The sequence below is a fragment of the Hemicordylus capensis genome, chromosome 1 (genome assembly GCF_027244095.1).
Source record: "Hemicordylus capensis ecotype Gifberg chromosome 1, rHemCap1.1.pri, whole genome shotgun sequence".
Taxonomy (NCBI): domain Eukaryota; kingdom Metazoa; phylum Chordata; class Lepidosauria; order Squamata; family Cordylidae; genus Hemicordylus; species Hemicordylus capensis.
This window is the reverse complement of record NC_069657.1, coordinates 38,311,901-38,333,951: the sequence shown is the minus strand read 5'-3', so window position 1 is coordinate 38,333,951 and position 22,051 is coordinate 38,311,901. Positions and strand designations below refer to the sequence as shown.

At 42.8% G+C, this 22,051-nt stretch overlaps 1 protein-coding gene across 1 annotated transcript; it reads left to right on the top strand.

The window, feature by feature from the left end:
* The first annotated feature begins 18,690 nt into the window (after positions 1–18,690).
* GPR65 (G protein-coupled receptor 65) lies at positions 18,691–21,309 on the top strand. The gene has a single exon (XM_053285015.1). The coding sequence runs from the start codon at positions 18,868–18,870 to the stop codon at positions 19,861–19,863; it is 996 nt and encodes a 331-aa protein (XP_053140990.1). The 5' UTR covers positions 18,691–18,867; the 3' UTR covers positions 19,864–21,309.
* Positions 21,310–22,051: the final 742 nt, after the last annotated feature.

Below are 22,051 nucleotides of genomic sequence, written 5' to 3'. Positions count from 1 at the left end.
CTGAATGCAAAGTGTATGTTCTGCACACTGAGTTCCTTAGATTAATGATACACAGGGTCCTTCCTTTCCTCCATCGTAAATGTCTTGCCTATCACTGGATTCACTGGATGACCCCTGCAATGAAAATGAGGCAACTAAAAATGAGGAAAGACGACGTTTCTTGGAGGCTGTTGTTAGTAGGGATGTGCACAAATAATTTTTTTCAATTCGATTTGTGCCCCAATCCAATCTCCCCTGATGTGTTTTGTGTCCACATCTGCCCCCCCCTGCAAATCACCCCAGATTTGGTTTGGATTTGATTCAATTTGATTTGGATTTGGATTGATCTGGACCACTTATAAAGGTCCTAGGGGCACCAAATTTGGGTGGTGGGTAGGTCCCCATGGGTGCCACCTACCCAGCTCACTCTGGGCACTTCCGGTCAATTCCGGTCCAAGGAGGCACCAGGGCATCAAGGAGGTACACTGCCACCCCACCGGACCGTTTTAAGAGGCAGTGCCAGCAGGGGAAATGTGGTGGAAGGGGTAAGAGCACCCTCCCACATCCTTAAAGATATCCCACCACCACCACCTTCAAGCCTGCAGGCGCCGGTTACGTGCACACTGGTTACCAAGTTCACTCCCAACTGGTCCCCTTGAAGACTAACTAATTAGTAGAAAGATTAGAGGATAGTGCCCACAGCTCACACAAGACTGTGCCCCTTTACTGGCAGTCTCTGCTCCCATATCTGTAGGCTCTTCATCCTGACCAATGGATTCTTCTCCTTGGCCCTCCTGGACTCCGTTCCCAGACCCTACTTGAGTACCACAACTGTCTAAAGAGCTGTCTGTTTAAACACTGTTTCAATTCCAACAACTTTGTCAAGATTGAGGCTGCAATTATTGTAAGGTAGGCAGAAGGAAGGCTGTTCCTTTGATCTACAAGCAATTTGCATTAATTAGACAAAGGCATTAAGTAATGTACAGATCTGACTTAGCAGATGTGTTTGCCTGAGGTCATGCACTGAATTAGTATCAATAGGTAATTGATGGTTAGTGTGTAGATTTTAGATAACTGATTAAATTATCTAAATTGTTCTTAGATAATTTGCTATGTTAATTGTTAGTATGTTCCTTGTATAAAGGATGAATCACAAAGCCTAAGTGATAAAATGTTGTCTTTGTTTCCTGTTTTTATTTGGTTCATAGTTAGATCTTGCAGGATCTAGTTTTTCCTCTACACAAATAGTTGCTATACGCACCTCTACACACCCCAGTCCTCCTTTCTATATGCTACTAAGTTTTCTCCTGCTTGCATAGAGTTTGGGATACAGACCCTGCCGTTCCAGCTAATGTGGAGGAGGAGATGCTGCTGGCCAGGAATGCCTGAAATGGGCATTTGCAGCTGTTCTGAATGACGGCTCTACATGCATTCAATTTATATTTGTATTTATATTCATATTCATATTTATTGATGTATTTATTTGCATTTTTTAATATCACACCATATTCATATCTCTGGGCAATGTACAATTTTAAAACATAAGCAACAATTAAAACATTAAATCAATTAAAAGAGTTTATAATTTAGATAAAAATTTTAAAACTTAAGACTAAAAGCCTGATTAAACAGGTATGTTTTCAGATTTTTCTTAAAAACATCCAGAGATGAAGAGGCTCTAATTTTGTTTGGGGGTGCATTCCAATGTCCTGGGGTGACCACAGAAAAGCACCGGTTTGGGGCTGTCACCAAACGAGCTGGTGGCAACTGCAACTGGAGGGGGGTCTGGCTCCCGAAGCTTGCAGTTTAACTGCTGAAGGGGCGGCGCGGCCCCTTCGGCAGTTAAACGAATGCTGGTGCTGCCTTCGCAGCACAGCCCAGGAGTGGCTCTTCCCTGCAGGGGAGAGCCGCTCCTGGGGCTGCATTGCAAAGGCAGCGCCAGTCTGAGCTCCTGAAGCGGCCACACGGCCCCTTCGGGAGCTACTTAGGCTGGCGCTGCGTTCGCAGCGCTCAACCAGGAGCGGCTCTTCCCTGCCTTGGCAGGGAAAAGCCGCTCCTGGCTGGCGCTGCAAACGCAGCACCAGCCTTAGTTTAGCTCCCGAAGGGGCCGCACGGCCCCCGCATGGGAGCTAAAATCCCCCCCGCATCTGACGTCAGACGCGGGGGGGGGGTGTTGGGGCCGCTCTCACGGCCCCTGATTGGCCACCGGCCCAGGTTCTTTGAACTCATTGGCCCAATGGTGGCTCCGCCCCTGGGGATAACTCACAATTGGTGATCTCCGTTACACTAGCAAGGAGAAACTTTCACAATGAGTATCAATGTTCTTATATGACTGTTTCATCACAAAATGAAACGTCTTCTCTGAGAAATTCTTTTCTTTTGGCACTTTTTTCAAAATGAAAATAGATATCAATGAAAAATTCATGTGGGTCAAATGAAAGAGCCCCATGTAGCTGTGCTAAATGGTATGGACAGCCAACACCATAAATCTTTCCATCAGTTCGTTTCTTCTGTAGAAGCCTCAGGACTCCACTGTGCTTCCAGTCATTACAGAGCCATTGTCTGAGACAAAAGTAGGGCAGTTCTCTTAGACTGAGTCCTGAAGTAGAGATACATTTTTCAGTGGCTGCTGCAATATTTCCAGCATCTGCATAGTTTACTGTGGGCATATCAAGAAAGACCTAACTAAGTCCTCTGAATCCTCAGAGGTGACAACTACCGGAGAGAACTTGTCATCCTTGTCAGAATTGCCATCTGTACTCAGGGGAAAATATTTCTTTAATTCACAGAGCTTGATTATCACTGCCTTTGGATGGCACTTATGCCCTCCTTTCCAGTGCAGTAAATAAGGTGACTGGCTTTTGTCTGCCCACATGCACATCTCTGGGCTATTTCACAGTCTGGAAACATTCCGCCTATCGGTTTACTGAAACTGTCATTCACAGCAAATGGCAAATCATGTTGCAGTCAAAACCCTTGGACCAAGTGCTCATCAGTGCTTGGGAGGGCTTTAAGCTCTTTTGCTTTAAGGGGGGCTTTAAGCTCTTTTGACTTTCTGCATTTGTTCTGTGTTTCCAAGTCACTAAATGCTGTTTTACATCCTGAATCCCACCGTGGGATACTAAGAAGCCACAGGCAGATGTTGAACAGAAAGCATCCCCTTTCCTAGGGGCCATCTGAAGAATATGAGGAAATGAATGTGGTTTCACAATGCTTTGATTTCTCCTTTGGCATATTGGTGTTTGTGGGGCTTGAATGTAAGCTTGGAGTGGTTTTCAAAGCAATGGGGATAAATCTCCTTAGTAAAATATCTCCCCTGTTGTAGGGATACAGAAAAAGTCAGTGCTCTCTCAAATGAAATATGACCCTATTCTGTAGGGATCATAATATGAACTGGGGGGAAACAGCACTCTTGAACCAGACTCTGTTCTGTGGGTATAGTGATAATATGGACTGGGGAAACAGCTCTGGAAGGCATAGCCTGTGCTCTGAAACCAGACTCTTTTCTGTAGGGACTACAATATAAACTGAAGAAATAGCTCTAAAGCAAAGTCAGTGCTCTCTCTCATGAAATCAGACCCTGTAGGGATTAGAATATAAAATTGGCAGCAACATGGGGTTTTTATGGCAGTGGGGGGGGCGGTTTCCTGTGAGGCCGGGAACCAAAATAAAAAGCGTCCCAGGAGAAAAGGGGTAGTTGTCAGGTATATTGAACTCTTGGGGTTGTGTGTGTGTACCTGTGTTATTGCTGGTTATCTTTAAACTCTGTTGTTTTGCAGCATGCTGGGAGCAGTGGAAACAAAAGACACTTAAATGGCCATAGCTCCTGCTAAACAGATAAAGGGGCATCTTTTACAGTGGTGGCTCTCTTATACTTAGTACTGGGAAAACAACTGTGTCTATTCAACCAGCATAGCATATTTCCAGTGGTTGTTGCTGGTTTCTACCTTATACTTCTTTTTAGACCAGAGTCCTTTGGGAACTGGGCTATCATTCTTTTTTTCCCCCTATGTAAACTGCTTTGAAAACTTTTTAAAATTGAAAAGCGGTATATACACTTTCATGACAATAATAGTAGCAGACATTCTGGACAGTGCAGAATTGCATAACAGGAGCTGCATCAGTGGAAGATTCTGAATTGCGGTTCCACCCATTGTGTTGCCGAGCAGGGAGGGGACTTCACGGGGAGAGGGAGTGATTTTCGCTGCTCTCTCCTCCCTCCAAAATGACTTTTTGACTTCAGGAATATGTCCTTGAGGACTGCACAGCAAAAAGGCATCTTTGAAAGCTGACTCTTTGCCCAATAAGCAGGAGTCCTGATCTTGCCCAATAAGCAAGGTCATTCATGTAGTCAATTTTCCTGTAGTCAGTCTGACATTTCAACCATTCTGAATGTTTAAAAGGTCAAGGATTTATCAGTGGGAGAAACAGATGTCTGGAAATGACTTAAGCAACAAAAAACCACTTCTGCTTTCATATACATATATTTATCACTAAATTCACAGAAATGTCAGGTGAAATTGTGCTAGTTTCTACTTCTACAAGACACATTAGCATGACTGTTAAGAGTATTTTTTTAAAGATGCTGTACTCTTATTCCCATGAAAAAAATCATAGTCCCACACAAAGTTAGGTGTGACTAGCCTATTGACTCCAGTGAGATTTACAACACCAGCTTATGCATGTCTACTCAGAAGTCAGTCACATTACTTCCAGTGAGACTTAAGTCCTCTTCAGATGTTATAATTTTGCCCTGCTGTATGCACTGGATGGATCCAGTCATGGGAGCACCCATCATCATGGGAAGGGCTCTGCCCTCTTCAGACAAGCCCTGTCGTAACCGTGGGCAGTGGGGGCATACATGAGTGGTGCACTGGAGGTGAGACTTGCTCTCCCTTTGCCACACTGTACACAGCTACAGCAGGATGAAGTTATAATGTATGAAGCTGCCTTTATTCTTAGACAAGCAGCTGACATACTGCACAACATTCTGTGTGTGTTTTAATGGAGCGGGCACACCAGGGGCATAGTGAGGGGAGAGAGGGCCCGTGTTCACTCCTCTCCCCAGGGGCCCCTCGGAGTGAGGGACATAATGAAGAAAGTAGGTAGGGGTGGAGCTGGAGGGCCCTCAGGAACTGGGGCCCCCCAAGTTCTTTGAACCCATCCACTCAATTATAGCTCTGCCCCTGGTGCACATAGTTGTGCTAGAAAACTCTTATAGAAAGGTGAAGAATTGCACAATAAGCAACCATCATAAATGGCTGTCCATTGCACAACTGTGTTTGTGCAAATTTTCACATTGCACAAGAGCACTTTTACACAACTGCACTCATGTTCCATTAAAACCCATATAGACCATTGTGCAGTGTGAACATATGTCAATGAGCCCCTGGTGGCGCAGTGGTAAAACTGACGCCCTGTAACCAGAAGGTTACAAGTTCGATCCTGACCAGGGGCTCAAGGTTGACTCAGCCTTCCATCCTTCCGAGGTCGGTAAAATGAGTACCCAGAATGTTGGGGGCAATATGCTAAAATCATTGTAAACCGCTTAGAGAGCTCCGGCTATAAAGCGGTATATAAATGTAAGTGCTATTGCTATTGCTATTCCAGTGTGTATAGGATTGCAGCCTAAGTGTACCTAATTCTGTGCTGGATTATGGCCAAAGAGGATAGGTTAATTTAATCTACCCATCTGTTGTGCAATAACTTCTTTTGATAAATAGATGCCTTACAAGTTGGACTGATGTATGATGTGCATGTATTAAACCATGAAAGTATCACTATGATTTGTATAAAGTGTGCCGTCAAATCGATTTCAACTCCTGGTGCCCACAGAGCCCTGTGGTTTTCTTTGGTAGAATACAGGAGGGGTTTACCATTGCCTCCTCCCACACAGTCTGAGATGATGCCTTTCAGCATCTTCCTATATCGCTGCTGCCCGATATAGTACCAGCAGGGATTCAAACCGGCAAATTTCCCCACTGTGCCACTTAAGGTAGTATATGATTTGTATAGCAGATACCTAAAATAAAAACATGTAATTAGAGCATTTTAAAAGTTGAGAAGGTACACTTGTTGCCAAGTCAAGCCTGACAAGAGGCAGTTAAAAATCAACACAGACAGAGAAAAACCTGTTCTTTTTGAGGCAGACAATACCTCCATCACAGAGCCTAGATTTTTCTTTTCCTTAATACCTAGTTGCAGCCTGTACTATTTCTCAATTAATCCTCACTTATCCTCACTTAATATTTTTTGGTGGGGGAAAGACATTTTGTGGGGTGATATGGATTATTAGCTTTGGCAGAGTGGAGTTCAGTTAAATGAAAGGGGGACTCCTCAAATGCTTGAGGGAGATCTGCCCTCCTGAGGTGCAGCTCATACCCAATTTTTGTGAAATCTGGACTCACATTAAAAGATGTGAGATCAAAGTTAGTTGGATGGCAGTGTTTCTGCCTCACCCCCATATTCCATCTCAAGGCATCTGTGCAGTTATTTCCGCATTGGGGTTTCAGAGTAAAAGTCTGTAGCAATTTCCTGTTTCTGTATGAGAATTGTTTATGATCAGAGCACCTGATCTTCTCAGCATGAAGTGACTGCAGGAGAAACAGCAGAGCAGGATCACAAGAAGGTAAGTGCCAGCGCTTAAAAAGTAACGGACAGGGGCTCACTTGTATTTATACCGCTCGATATTTTGTTTGTTTGTTTTAGTTCAGGGCAGTTTACATTAAAAATTCAAACTGTTTCAAATACTAACATAAAATATAAAATAAGCACTTAAAATATTAACATAAAACTTATTGTAAAACCAGTTAAATATTATTAAAAGCTAGCTTAAAAATATGGATTTTTATGGCTCTCTGGAAGGTCTCCAAAGATAATAAACTTCTTATATCCATGGGGAGCGCATTCCACAACCTAGGGGCAACAACTGAGAAGTCCAGATCTTGCCACTAGATGAACTGGTGGCACTCAAAGATGGACCTCTCCTGATTTTCTTAATGAGCGATGAGGATCTTATACCATAATATGGCTCTAAAGAGAACTTTTTACATGACAATCAGAGTTCATGTGATGTTCAAAGAATGATAACAGTGCGGAAAGAAACTCCCCTCGAGAGATAGTAAAATAGACCAATTCTAACAGATGCCTTTGTCTTTTTTTTCACAACACCTTATGTTGTAAAATGGAAAACTTTTAAAAGCTGCAAACTGGGTGAGTGGGCAACAAAATGGTAAATGCAGTTCAATGTACATAAGTGTAGTGATGCACATTTGGGACAAAAAAAAACCCTAACTTTACATATGCACTGATGGTTGTCGGTGACTGACCAGAAGAGGGATTTTGGGTTTGTGGTGGACAGTTCATTGAAAGTGCTGATTCAGTGTGTGGCAGCTGTGAAAAAGGCAAATTCCATGCTTGGAATCAATAGGAATTGGATTAAAAATAATGTTCTAATGCCCTTTTGCAAATCTATGGTGTGGCCACATTTGGAATACTGTGTACAGTTTTGGTCAACACATCTCAAAAGATATAGAACAGGATATAGAACTGTAGAGTGGGGGGAAATGCAGAAGAGGGCAAGTAAGATAATTGGGGGTCTAGAGCACCTTCCATATGAGACAAGGCTTCAACAGTTGGGGCTTTTTAATTTAGAAAAAAGTGACTAAGAGGAGACATTATAGAGGTCTATAAAATTATGCATGGTGTGGAGAGAGCGCAGAGAGATAATATTTTCTCCCTCCCTCACAACACTAGAACCCATGAAACTGATTGCCAGGAAATTTAGGCATGCACATACATGTGAAAGTACATCTCTGGACACACCAAGTGTCAGTACATTCATCCACCCAGCTCCTCTACACAGAGAGAAGTCTGATTCAGACAGAAAATGTTGCCATTTGGAAAAAACTTGTTTGACTTGTGATTGTTCTATATTAAGTACAACCAGATCTCTGTGAACTTTAACATTAGTGCAGGTGTAGCCAACTTGATGCTCTCCAGCAGTTTTTGGACTACAACTCCCATCACCCCACCCCCCACAATAAATTACAGTGTACAACTATAGGGCTCTCCCCAAGAAATCAGGAATCTTGGCCTTTTTCTTTTTCTTTTTCTTTTCTCTTTTCTTTTCTTTTCTTTTCTGGGGCTTGTAATCATATGAGAGCACTACATATATAAAGAGATCATTCATACCATCAAAAACTGTGTTCTACCCAGGTTTGGGAGCTGTGTGTGTTCCCAATTTCTGTTTGTGTGGAAGCAAGGTAAGATGAAAACCCGAGTAGAGATGATTGTGTAGAAGCAAGGTAGCGGAAAAACTACCCAGGTTTTCCCCCTACCTTCCTTCCACACAACTGAAAAACTGGGAGCACACACAGCTCCCAAACCCAGGTAGAACACAGTTTTTGATTGTGTGAATGGCCTCATAGTTGTACATATCTAGGCTCTGAATCTTGGTTTTTTCTTTTTTCTTTTTTTCAGGGCTCATAATAATATGAGAGAGCACTAAATACATATATTTGTTCATATATAGGTTCTGTCCTGACCTTCAAAGGAACACATGTCAGTTGGGGCAGGACTTGTTGCCACAATCCCACACTTCACCACCAATGATCACACACACACCACATGTGCTCACACCTCAGCTCAAGAGTCACTATTTCTAGTGAGGATCAAGGCATTGGAAGACACCAAAAATAATAGGTGTGAAGGTAAACATTTGGCACAGAGAGGGATAATTAGAACTGAGGCTATTTGCCTAAAGGTGGAAATGGCATGAAAGTAATATAAAAAGCATAACATGTGATGAAAAACAAACACACAAACAAGCAAACAGGAGCCCCTAAACTAAAAGAGAGTTGCAAGGTACAGTGCTCTTCTTAACTTCTGTAATTATAAAATTGCATAGCTCCAATTTTCTTCTTTCCTGTCATCTATGTTCAGTGGTTAATTGTTCCTTACTACTGGGGGCTGCAGGCTCAAAGCTAATGAGGAAGTGGAATTATGTCACTCTCCCTGGCCTACTGCACGCACTAAACTGAAAAACTGAAAAACTGGGAGCACACGTTATGTTCAACACACATGTTGAACATATGTTCAACACATGTTATGTTCATGTTATGTTCAACACACATACAATCTGTGTATAGGGTGTGCAGGTACAGGGGCACATGTCAGACCACTACATCACCCCATATGAACCTGCCAGGGCCTCCCACTCCACATCTCAGGACTTGCTCATAGATCCGCCATAGACTGAGATCTAGTTAGTGGTGACCAGAGGCAGGGACTTTTCAGTAGTGGCCCCTCAGCTGTGGAATGCCAACCTGGACACATTTTTTCATGCGCCCTCCCTCCAGGTTTTTAAGAACCCCTTAGAAACCCATCTTTTTAGAGAGACTTTTTAGTTTTTATTCTTTTTTAGTTTCTAGTGGGTTTTTAATTTGAAAATTTTAATTGGGTCTTGCTTTAAACTAAAATTTATTAATTTTATAGTGTTTTGTTAGTTTTATTGTCTTAATGTGCCTCTGCAATAATGCTGCACATTATTGTCTTAATGTGCAGTATTGCACAGGAGGGTGGGATACAAATATTTTAAACTAGTAGGTGATGCCCATTGTTAACCAGGCAAAGTCATTCTGATCTTTAAAGCCGTACATGGCTTGGGGCCAGGGTACCTGTCAGACCACATTCACCCGTATGAATCTGCCAGGGCCCTCCACTCTTCATCTCAGGCCCTGCTCATGACCCCGCCACTAACAGAGATCCGGTTGGCGGGGACTAGAGACAGGGCCTTTTTGGTTGTGGCCTCTCGGCTTCAGAACGCCCTCCCTGAAGAGCTTCGCCATGGTCCCTCCCTCAGTGTTTTTAAAAAACATCTTAAAACACACCTTTTTAAGGAGGCTTTTTAATGCTCAATTTTTGTTATATCTGGTAGGTTCTTTAGCTTTTTATAATTTTCAGTTTTTAGCTTTTAAAATAACCTTTAAATTGAACCTAATAATGATTGTGGTTTTCAATCTGACAACTTTTTTTTTGCTTAATTTTTTACTTTTATTGTATCTTGTGTCTATCTTATTGTTGTGAGCTGCCCCGAGTGGTAGTGCACTAAAGGGGCGGGGTATAAATATTTTAAATAAATAATAATAAATTTTGCACAGATTACAATTATACAAAGTTCAAGAAATTAAATATATGTAATAGAATTTTTAATTAAAGTGCTTGCAGAAGGGAAGTAAAAGAACAGTTCCAAATCTGTAGGATTTCAACTTCCGACATTATTCATTTTATTTAATAATTACCATATTTGGAAATTTGAATCATAGTAAATTTGAATCTAGGAAACAACTTTTTATTCTCTTGGGCATGATGTGGTTTTGGAATTATTGATCTGATCACTGAGTGTTAAAAAATCTGAGAATAGCAGTTAAGCATGAGAGCTACTGTATGGAGTCCCACAGGGCTTTGCTAAAAATCATTGCTTTTTAGCATCTATATGAAATGGCTGGGCTCACGTAGCCCCCACCTCAATTCTACTCTGATGACGGCTCAGCGTACTACTAATCTTATTACTTCTTTTTATTATTCAAGGGGAGCTTCTTATAGCCCCACAGCCATTAAATTATTTGTCACCAAAGTCCATCCCCAATTGTTGTATGGTGCTCAGTTAGGACCAGTTAGAAATTTCTCGTCTTTAGAAGCTCTGATATCTAAATTTCTAAGATCAATATTATCGGTCCCTCGCTGTGTTCCTACTGTCATGTTGAGAAGAGAGGTGGGCTTGATTAGAATGGTAACCTGTTACTGGAGAACCATCATCTTATTTTGGTTAAAATTTGAGTTTTCCTGTGTGGGCTTGGCCTCTCTTATAAAAACTGATTCCTTCAGGTTTAAGTGGTCCACCCTGATCAGTGGCAAATTAGCACATTATGGGTTCTCTACAGAGGAAATCCTTAAAATGGGTTATGACCAGGCCAGGAAAGAAATCAAGCAACGAATTATAGATATAGATCTTCAGGAGAAAGTTACTTTTGCCCAAGAATGTTCATTTGGGTGAGCAAACAATTAGTTCTAACCCTGCAAGTTATTTCCGTCTTGTTATCGTTCCCAAATTTAGACACGCTTTGACTTTAGCACGTTTGGATGTACGTCCCTCCGCTGTTTTGGAGGATAGATTTAAAGGCACTCCTTTTTCTGCCCACCTACAGTATGTCCCTGCGGAACAGGCCAATTGGAGACCAGCGCGCATTCTATTTTATATTGTGATTTTTATAAGGATGCCCGTTTAGGATTAATCTCCCCTTTGCTGACTGATTTTATGGAGCATCCCGATGATTTTTATTTGAAGTTTTTATTAGCCAATCCTGATGAGAATGTTATTAATAGAGTGGCCAGGTACTGTTATATAATTTGTAAAATCCGTTCAGGTTTTTAAATGTTTGATCTTGATATATTTGTTTATATGTTTTTGTGTGTTTGTTCTTTTTTGTGTTTTTGTACTCTGGTCTATGACCATAATAAAGATTGGAATGAAACGGCTGGGAGAGATCATCAAGAGTTTTGGTCCAAGGTGCTATCAATATGCTAATGACACTCCGATCTATTTCTCCATATCAACTTTGTCAGGAGATGACAACCTCTAAAAGCTTCCTTGAAATTGGTAATGGGCTGGATGAGGGAGAACAAACTGAAGTTGAATCCAAACAAGATGGAGGTACTTGTGGGAGGCCAGAACTTAGAAAATGGTTTAGCTCTGCCTGTTCTGGATGGGCTTACACTCCACTTGAAAGATTGGGTACACAGCTTGGGAGCAGGGGCGTAACTAAAATAGGGCAAGGGGAGACAGTTGTCTGGGGGCCCACTGCTTTGGGGCCCCCCCCAGAGGCAAGTCACATGACTGACTCCCCCAGCTGAACACCCGCCCAGGCTTCTTTCAGTTGTATTCATCCTCCGAAATTGATGTGGGTGTTAAGACTTGGAACTACCAGAACAGCATGTCTTTCTCTAGTACCATTAAATGACTTGCATCGTCCACAATTTACAAAACCTTTTAAAAAACAATTTAGGACATAAATTTTATTATGCTTTTTGTTACCACTATTCAGCCTCATTTAAGATTTCTTTACTTCATGAGCTGAGCTTCATGGAGGGGCCCCATTTTAAAATCTTGTCTCTGGGCCCACTACAACCTTGCTATGCCCCTGCTTGGGAGTACTTCTGGACCAAAACCTCTCTCTGATATCTCAGGCTGAGGTAATGGCCAGGAGTGCTTTTGTCAGCTTCAGCTCATACGCCAGCTACATCCATTTCTTGAGACAAACTACCTTAAAACAGTGGTGCATAGGATGGTAACATCCAGGCTTGACTACTGCAATGCACTCTAGGTTGGGCTGCCTTTGTACATAGTTCAGAAACTGCAACTGGTGCAGAATGCAGCAGCCAGAGTAGTCTCCAGGGCCACCTGTAGGGACCACATTATTCCTATTTTAAAAGAACTGTACTGACTGCCAATTAGTTTCCAGGCAAAATACAAAGTGCTGGTTATTACCTACAAAGCCCTGAATGGCTTGGGCCCCTGGTATCTAAGCTAGTGCCTTCTTCTTCATGAGCCCTGCCTCCTATTAAGATCATCGGGGCAGGTCCAGTTGTGGTTGCCACTGGCTCACTTGGTGGAGACCCAAAACCAGACCTTCTCTAGGGTTGCCCCGAGGCTCTGGGACACACTCCCAAATGAAATCAGAATCTCCCCATATCTGGTCATTTTTAAATGACTTTTGAAGCACATGTCTTTTATCAGGCTTTTAGTTTATGATGTTTTAAAGTTTTATTTATGGTAATCTTAATCTGTGTATTTCAGGGTTTCTTAACCTTGGGCCCCCAGATGTTGTTGGACTACAACTCCCATCGTCCCCAGACATGGCCTTTGTGGCTGAGGATGATGGGAGTTGTAGTCCAACAACATCTGGGGGCCCATGGTTAAGAAACCCTGGTGTATATGATGTTTAGCTTTTGGTGGTTGTTTGGATTGTAAACTGCCCATTATATAAATGCGACAATCAAACAAACAAACAAACCAACAGTGGTGGCAAGAAGATAGCACATCTTACATAGGTGTTGACGGACTTTCTCCACACTGGGGTTCAGGTATCTAGCTTGTTATACTCAGCCTCCCTCTTGAGGTCTGTTGGGGTTCTCCCCTGGACAGGTCCTGACCTTTCACACCAGCTAATCCTCCTTGTTTAGAAACTCTCTAATTCTCGCCCTGCATTCCAGAGGAAGGGTTTCCTGGTCCCTCCTCCAGGGGTCTCTCTAGTTCTGCTGCCAATCATCCTCTTGCACTGACTTACAAAAAAATGGTTATACTCGATTGTATAAAATAACCATTAAACACATATTCAGAACACCTGTAACAACAAATTCAAAACACAAACTGTCACACTCCTGACTTTGCCACAGCTCTCCTACCATGGCTGGGGTCTCCTCCCACCCTGGTTGTGAGAACAGCCCGACTAGATATGTTTGTAGACTGCATTCCTGATACTCCTCATTCTATACAGTTTTTGCTCAGATCAGGTATACGCTCTGTGAGTTGTTTGCTGACATCTGTACACATGTACAACAAAATGTCGGAACAGGGCTTAAGCCTCTGAGTAAAAAGGTACCTGACTTTTAATTGGCCATCTCATGGTCAATAAGCCACCAGCACTAAATAGGCTAAATCCCACCGATTAAGATAATCTGGGGAGGTCCAGTTATGGTTGCCACTGGCTTGTTTGGTGGCTACTCAGGACCGGGCCTTCTCTGTGGCTGCCCCATGGCTCTGGAACACATTCCCTGTCAAAATAAGAGTTCTCCATCTCTGGCTGCTTTTAAAAAGAGACTTTTTTGTATGGGGCGGTAGATAAATTTCTAAAAAGACCCTTAAGGCATATCTGTTTTCTCAGGCTTTTAGGTAATTTATTTTTAAACAGCTTGTTTTATTTTGTACAGTCGTTTTAATCATTTTATCATACTTGTATTTTAAATCATGTACACTGCCTAGGGATACACATTAGATAGATAGATAGATAGATAGATAGATAGATAGATAGATAGATAGATAGATAGATAGATTCTCCATGCTGAAGGGCAATATATTTTCAAATATCAGATGCTGGGGACAAACTGCAGAGGAGAGCTGCTTATAAGTCACTGGCCAACCACTGGTCAATGGAAAAAGAATGTGAGCTAGATGGATCTTTGGTCCAGTTCAGCAGGGCTTTTCTTATGTTCTTAAAATCAGTGACACCACACAAGTTGGAAAAGAATGGGTCCAGTTTGCCCAATCTGCAATACGTTACTGTGCTTTGAAGGGAGTTCCCTTGCCCCTGAACATTGTCTTGTGCTTATAATTTAAGTCAGGACTCTGACATGGCCTGCAGTCCTCAGACTAGGTGCTCATCAAGACAGCTGTGGCATTGCTGCACATTGCATGTAGTCTCAGAGTTTTGACTCGGGTGATCCATTTGGCTGGAAATGTCCGAAAAGCTCACATACACCCTAAGACAAGCCGTACGTATGCCCTGTCTTAGGGTGTATGTGAGCTTCTCAGACATTTCCAACCAAATGGATCACCCGAGTCAAAACTCTGAGACTACATGCAATGTGCAGCAATGCCACAGCTGTCTTGGGCAGAAGCCACCCTCTGTTTGGGGGCACGACTGTCAGCAATACCAAGCCCCCGCTGCCACAGGAGCTGCTGCATCATCTCGTTCCATCTGTTCCATGTTTGCAAACATGGAGCAGCAGCCAGGGACAGGGCATGGTGTCATCATGCACTACATAAACAGAAGGAAAAGACATGACCCACGGTTGCCTAAGCAACACACAGGCTTCCCCTGCCCCCACTACAATTCCCAGTAGGCACTGCAAGCTAAAAATACAATGAGCCAATTTGGAACTCGCAATCTATCTTTTTTCCAAGTATTCTCAGATGCCAACCCCAGCTCCGATTTGAGCAAAGGATGGATTCTCCCATCTCTGTTTATAACATGCTTAATTATTCCACAAAGAAAATAAAATATTACATAATCTTTAGTGCCCATTGTGTGCCCTCGTCTGGGATGCCCACAGGTCAGGCGCCTCTGTTACCTCACCCTTATCACACAACTGTTCTTATCCCTTTGGGGGGCTTTTGCCACCATTTTGCTCCATGTTTAACATACACTACTTTCCCCAGTAGTTCTGCCACCCTCACGACCCCTTTCCGTATCATTCGGATAGCATCAGACACTAAAATACATAAATAAGTCAGAGACTTCCTGATGCTATCTTTTGGGGTTTTAGTAACAGACTGATGACAGGAAAATGTATGAGGCATTCCCCATATCGGTTGCCATTTTTTGAAAGCTGCTGCCAGACAAGAGCATTTTGGTACTTTTCCAATTCTTTCTAAGTTATTACAAAGAAATGAGGTGACTGTTAAAACATTACAGTGTTTTTCTTGCTTAAAACAAAAGCATTGTTTTCCAAGCACAAACCCTCTATATTGAGTGGCTTGGAAACTGCCATTTTACCTCAGCTACTGCATTTATTTCGGAATGTGCAAGGTCAATGGAGTGGGGCACAGGCAGGAGGGCCCTTTGGCTTGGGCCTCTGATTTAGACACTTGTTGATTTGATAATAATAATTATTTATTATTATTATTTCTTGTTTACACAGTCAGACAAGTGTTATTGACTGGTTTGTTTTATCCAGACATGGAGTCCTTCCCAAGAACCTGGGATGGCTGAATTTTATTATCAATGTTGTTGCTGTTATTATAGATATCGTCGCAGAATATAGGCTGTTCCCAGTAAAGTTGCTTTTTGTAATTGGCTGGTGGTGATTTCTGTGGCCCCTATGGTGTTGAGGTGCTCTTCAAGTTGTTTTGGAATTGCACCTAGGGCGCCAATTACCACTGGGATTATTTTGGTCTTTTTTTGCCACAGCCTTTTAATTTCAATTTGTAGATCTTTGTATTTTGTTATTTTTTTTCTGTTTATTTTTCTTCTGTTCTGCTATCCCCTGGTATTGCTATGTCGATTATTTTGACTTGTTTTTCTTTCTTCTCAACTACAGTTATATCTGGTGTATTGTGTAGCAGATGTTTGTCTGTTTGTAGTCGGAAGTCCCATAATATTTTTGCATCTTCATTTTCTACAATGTTTTCAATTTTATGGTCCCACCAATTTTTGGCTACAGGTAGCTTGTATTTTTTGCAGATGTTCCAGTGTATCATCCCTGCTACCTTGTCATGCCTTTGTTTGTAGTCTGTCTGTGCGATCTTTTTACAACAGCTGATTAGGTGGTCCACTGTTTCATCTGCTTCTTTACAAAGGCGGCACCTGCTGTTTGTTGTTGACTTTTCTACTTTTGCTCTTATTGCATTTGTTCTTAGTGCGTGTTCTTGTGCAGCCAGTATTAAACCCTCTGTTTCTTTCTTCAAGTTGCCATTCTTAAGCCATTGCCAGGTCTTGGTGATGTCTGATTTCCCACTTATATTGTGCAAATATTGACCATGCAGGGGCTTATTTTTCCATTTTTCTGCTTGGTTCTTGGCTTGTTCTTTCTTGTAGGCCTGCTTTGTTTCATTGGTGTTGAATAGTTTCACATTATTGACCGTTTTAAGTGCATCTTCTTCACTGTCCCTTATATATTCCTCAAGGCCTCTTTTCTCCTCCTCTACTGTTTGATGGACTTGCAGCATTCCTCTTCCACCTGAGCTGTGAGGGAGGTAGAGCCTATCTACATCACTGCGGGGGTGCAGAGCATGATTGATGGTCATGATTTTCCTGGTCTTACAATCTAGCGTCTCTAGCTCTGCCTGGGTCCAGTCTATTATTCCTGCAGTGTATCTGATAACAGGTATAGCCCAGGTGGTTATGGCTTGTATGATGTTCCCGCCATTGAATTTGGACTTTAGGATTTTTCTAACTCTCCTGATGTATTCACTTCCCATTTTTCTTTTAACTTCACTGTGTGCAATGTGATCAGCCTGGAGAATGCCCAAGTATTTGTAATGTTCTTTCTCTTCCAGGTTCTTGATCTTGCTTCCATTGGGCAGTTCTATTCCTTCTGTTTTTCTTATTTTTCCTCTGTTCATTATTAATGCATCACACTTGTCTAGTCCAAACTCCATTGCTATATCGCTACTGTATATACGGACAGTGTTTAGCAGTGATTCGATTTCTGACTAGGACTTTCCATACAACTTCAGATCATCCATGGGCAGAGGAGTGCATTTATCCCTCCAACAGCAAGAATTCTACATCTGAGGAGTCTGTGAACAGTAAAGTTTCCCCAGCATGGCTATTATAGACAGTCTAATCAAAAGTGGCACTGCAGTTTCCACTTACTGCTTGGTTAAAGTTCTATATATTATCAGTCACTGGTGACCTGTCCCGCTGAAGAATTTAGGCAATAGCCCTATTCACATGTTGTGTTCAATGCTCGTACAATGAGTGAACAGTGTACACAGGTACAGATCTGTGGAAAGGTACAGTTATTCACACCGTTTTGTTGAACACACATGTACAGCAATACATTTCCTGCATTTCAGGGGACCTGTATGCAGATTCACTTTTAAAATGAACACAGGTTCCGTCACTCACACCAAAAAATTTATGAGTGTACATTCAGCTGTATACAATCATGAAATATAATATCTGAATAGGGCTTTTCAGATGTGTTTTGTTTAATTGCTTATTGTTTGTTTGTTTGTTTGTTTAACACATTTATATAGCGCCCTATATAAAATCTCAGGGTTGTTTACAGTTTAAATAAACAACAACAAAAACCTAAAAATCACATAAAACAGATTATAATTACCATAAATAAAACTTCAAAACATCATAAACTAAAAACCTGATTAAACAAGTGTTTTTTCAAAAGTTGTTTAAAACAACCAGCGATAGAGTGGTGGGGGTGGTTGTTAAAATATGTATATTCTGCTTTTCAACAAAACCATTCTCAAAGTGGTTTGCATAGCAAAAGATATGAAATAAATTGTTCCCAGATGAAAAGATCCCACAATCTAAAACACACACACAATGGAAATGCTAGCAACAGTCACTGAGACGGAAGCCAGGTTGGGCTGAATATGGACTGCTGCTCTCCCCCTGCTAAGTATCACAGAGCCGCCACTTTTAAAAGATGCTTCTTGCCCAGTCAGTAGGGGATTTAGAGGTTTGTGCTTCTTGGATGTGTTAATAAAGCTGGTTCCTTTAAGGGGGCACTAAATAGTCTGATCTCTTTCAAAATCACCTATACTTCCCTCTCCCCCACCCCTCCACACACACACACCCTTTCCACTTCCTTCTGTGGTTCCTCATACATGCAGTCTTGAGAGATGCAAAGATGTCTGAGACCAAATGAAAACAGACAATATTGTTTTGTCCCTAGGAGATTGTTCTTAGCCAAACACTTTCCTGAATCCCTGCAGCTAGTCTTTCCTAGTTAGGTTTTTTTCTTCCCTTTACAAATTATACATCAGAGAGATAACAGAATTTAAGTCACCAATTGACAGTGGTAGTTTATAATCCCTCCCCCATCATTTTCTTATTGAGTTTGCTCTGATTTCCTGTAACATCTCTCTTTATCAAAGCACCTAAATAAACCACCTAAGTTGGACTTTTCTTTTTCCCTTGCAGCAGAAGAGAGAGAAACTACTGAACAGTATATATCTTACTTTAATGAAGGATGGTGATCAGAAGATGAAGAATAATAGTAATAAGTGAATAATAAGTGCTCATTATCTGCTCTTCAGTATCCCAGCCAGATGATGGCCAATAAGAATGTATAATCTGTTGTTCTGTAGCTCTTTTCACCTGGAGTCTGCTGATTATAAACAGGAAGATAGTCTGTTCAGCAATGAACAATACTAACTGTACCATAGACCACCAATTAGACAGAAATCTGTTTCCTGTTCTCTACAGCCTTGTGTTTACTATCAGTATACCTGCCAACTCTGCGGCCCTTTACATAGCCTGCTGCCAGATCAAGAAAAGGAATGAGTTGGGAATTTATCTTTTCAGTTTATCTTTAGCTGACCTGCTCTTCACATTGACCTTGCCTCTATGGATTCATTATTATTGGAATAATGACAACTGGACCCTTTCCCCTGGCCTTTGCAAGTTTTCTGCTTTCTTCGAACACCTGAATTATTACACTAGCTCAGGATTCCTCACTTGCATTTCCATCGATAGATACTTAGCTGTGGGTCACCCCCTGAGGTTCCATTGCTTGCGGACCAGAAAGTGTGCCTTGCTTGTTTCTCTCCTAGTTTGGGCCTTTGAAATCACCTTGAACTGCCAGCTTATACAGCAAACGGAAACATTTAACGAAAAATCAAGTAACCCTAACCATGCTAACCATACTTTTTGTTTTGAAATGTACCCTCTGCAAGACTGGCAAGCCAAGTTTAACTTATATCGGATCTTTTGGGGTTATGCAGTTCCTTTGGCTACCATGGTTTTCTGCTACCTAAAAATCTACCAAGCTGTCAAACATAATCAAGCCACTGAGGACACTGACAAGAAGAAAATCAACCACTTACTGTTGGGCATCATCGTCACCTTTTTTGTGTGCTTCACTCCCTACCATATTGTTCTGCTTATCCGCAGTATCTTTGAGCATGACTCCTGCTTTGCTCAAACCATGTTTAAGCCCTATCGGATTACAGCTGCATTAACGAGTGTAAATTGCATTGCTGACCCAATCCTCTATTGCTTCGTGAGTGAAACCGGAAGAGCAGATTTCTGCAAGGTGTTCAAGTGTGGTTCCCCCATGAGCCAAACTGAGACACAACTGCAAATCATTACTGTGTCTAAAAATTCACAAAAGAGGACCATCAATGTTCCAGAATAATCAAAATGCCCACAGGCCTGAATGCAGAGCATTGCCAAAGTTACACATGACAAATGGAGCCAGCGTGGTGTAGTGGTTAGAGTGCTGGACTAGGACCGGGGAGACCCAAGTTCAAATCCCCATTCAGTCATGATACTGGCTGGGTGACTCTGGGCCAGTCACTTCTCTCTCAGCCTAACCTACTTCACAGGGCTGTTGTGAGGAGAAACTCTGGGCTCCTTGGAGGAAGAGCGGGATATAAATGTAAAAATAAATAAATATAAATAAATAAATAATAAGGGTGGTGTCATGATCCTGGAACCAGGACCCACCCCCGCAACCAGAAGATAAGGTGGATGGTTTCAAGGATGAGACAAGGTAGGAAGACCCTATGACCAGACCCCGGGCAACCCCATGCCACTGGAACTCCTTACACCAGGGAAACCAGATCCACTGCCTTCACCACAATCCAAGGAGATGGCCCTGCCTTCATCCTCTGACTTGGAAGCATCCCTTCAGGACCTGCCTGTCCAAGTAGAGGTAGAGGTCCTCCAGTGCTGCCAGAGCCAATGCTTACAAAACAGGCAGGGTCCCTTTAAACAATAGAGACTTTTCCAGGGAATGGGTGGGACCAAGCTACTCTACAGAGGCTGTGTGTGTGTGTGTGTGTGTGTGTGTGTGTGTGTGTGTGTGTGTGTGTGTGTTTGCAGTCATCCACTGGAGCAACATCCAAAGTACCCTATTGTACCCAGCTCTCTCTCTCCCTCCTTCTTGGAGCGCCCTGAGGTCCTGAACCCTTTACTCACTGCACTTCCTTTGACATTGTCCAAGGTCTGATGCCCTCCTGAGACTCCTACCAGCATCCAGAAACCTGCCACAGCAGAGGCCCCAGCTTGGCCCTTGACCAAGGAACAAGGCAAGGAGTGGAGCCTTATTGTCCTCCTTTTTGCAGGGTTGGATCCAATGGAAGGGCTGCTTCCATGGGTTGGAATGTCTCCTATCAGCCAGCCCTTGAGTCCACCTGCAGCTGCTTCTCCCCTCCTCTGGAGGGAACAGCCTGGATCCTGAACTTTGCCATCAGCCACCAAGGACTAGAAGATGCTGTCAGAAGCGCACTTAACTTTGTCTCTTTGTCATGGACTTTAATTGTTGAAAGCTGCTTTAGAAGCCAATCTTAGCTAAAACAATAATAACCCAGGGAACCAATCTCATAAAATAAAGTTGCCCTTCTGCACACGAGAGGTGTCTTCAGCTCATAGAAGGGTGTTCCTCCTATACAATATGCTAGCACAGGGGCTCCCAGATGGTCATTTGGTCCCCAAATGTTGTTGGCCAATGTGGCTGGAGATGATGAGAGCTGTAGTCCAACAATATCTGGAGAACCCAAGGTTGGGAACTCTGTGCTAGAGTGTTGGGTCCCAGAGCATGGTGTAAGAGCACATGATACAGCCACTTTGCTCAGGATAAGCAGGGCTTGGTGTGATCAGAGCCTTGCTACACAATGAGGTCATTCACACAGTCAAAAACTATGTTCTACCTGGGTTTGGGAGCTGTGTGTTGCTCCCAATTTTTGGTTGTGTGGAAGCAAGGTAAGAGGAAAACCTGGGTAGAGATGATTGTGTGGAAGCAAGGCAGGAGGAAAAGCTACCCAGGTTTTCCTCCTACCTTGTTTCCACACAATCACTTCTACCCAGGTTTTCCTCTTACCTTGCTTCCACGCAACTGGAAATTGGGAGTACACACAGCTCCCAAACCTGAGTAGAACACAGTTTTTGACTGTGTGAATGACCTCAGTATATGAGCCATTGGGGCTAATCTCATGAGCAGCAAAAATCGGGATAGGAGAGCCTAACCCGATTTTTGCTGCTTGTGTAAACCACCGGGCTTGCAGGCGAGCCCAGTGGCTTACAAGCGGCTAGCCCGCTTTTGTAGCCCTCCCCTAAGCCTGGGATTGCAGAGTTAGTGCTCCGCAAACCTGGGCTTCCCCGATCATGAGTAGCTGCAGCATGGCTCCGCGCCACAGCTACTCACGAGTAGACCCCCCCCCCCGGAGGGGAGGCGAAAAGCCGCCTCCCGGCTCCGGGGGTCTCCCCAGTATGCCCTGCATACTTGCGCAGGGCATACTGCAGCTTCCCGGGGCCACATGGCTCCCGAACTCCCCAGCCCCCACCGGCTCCGTCATAGAGCCAGCAATCATGTGGGTGGCCGT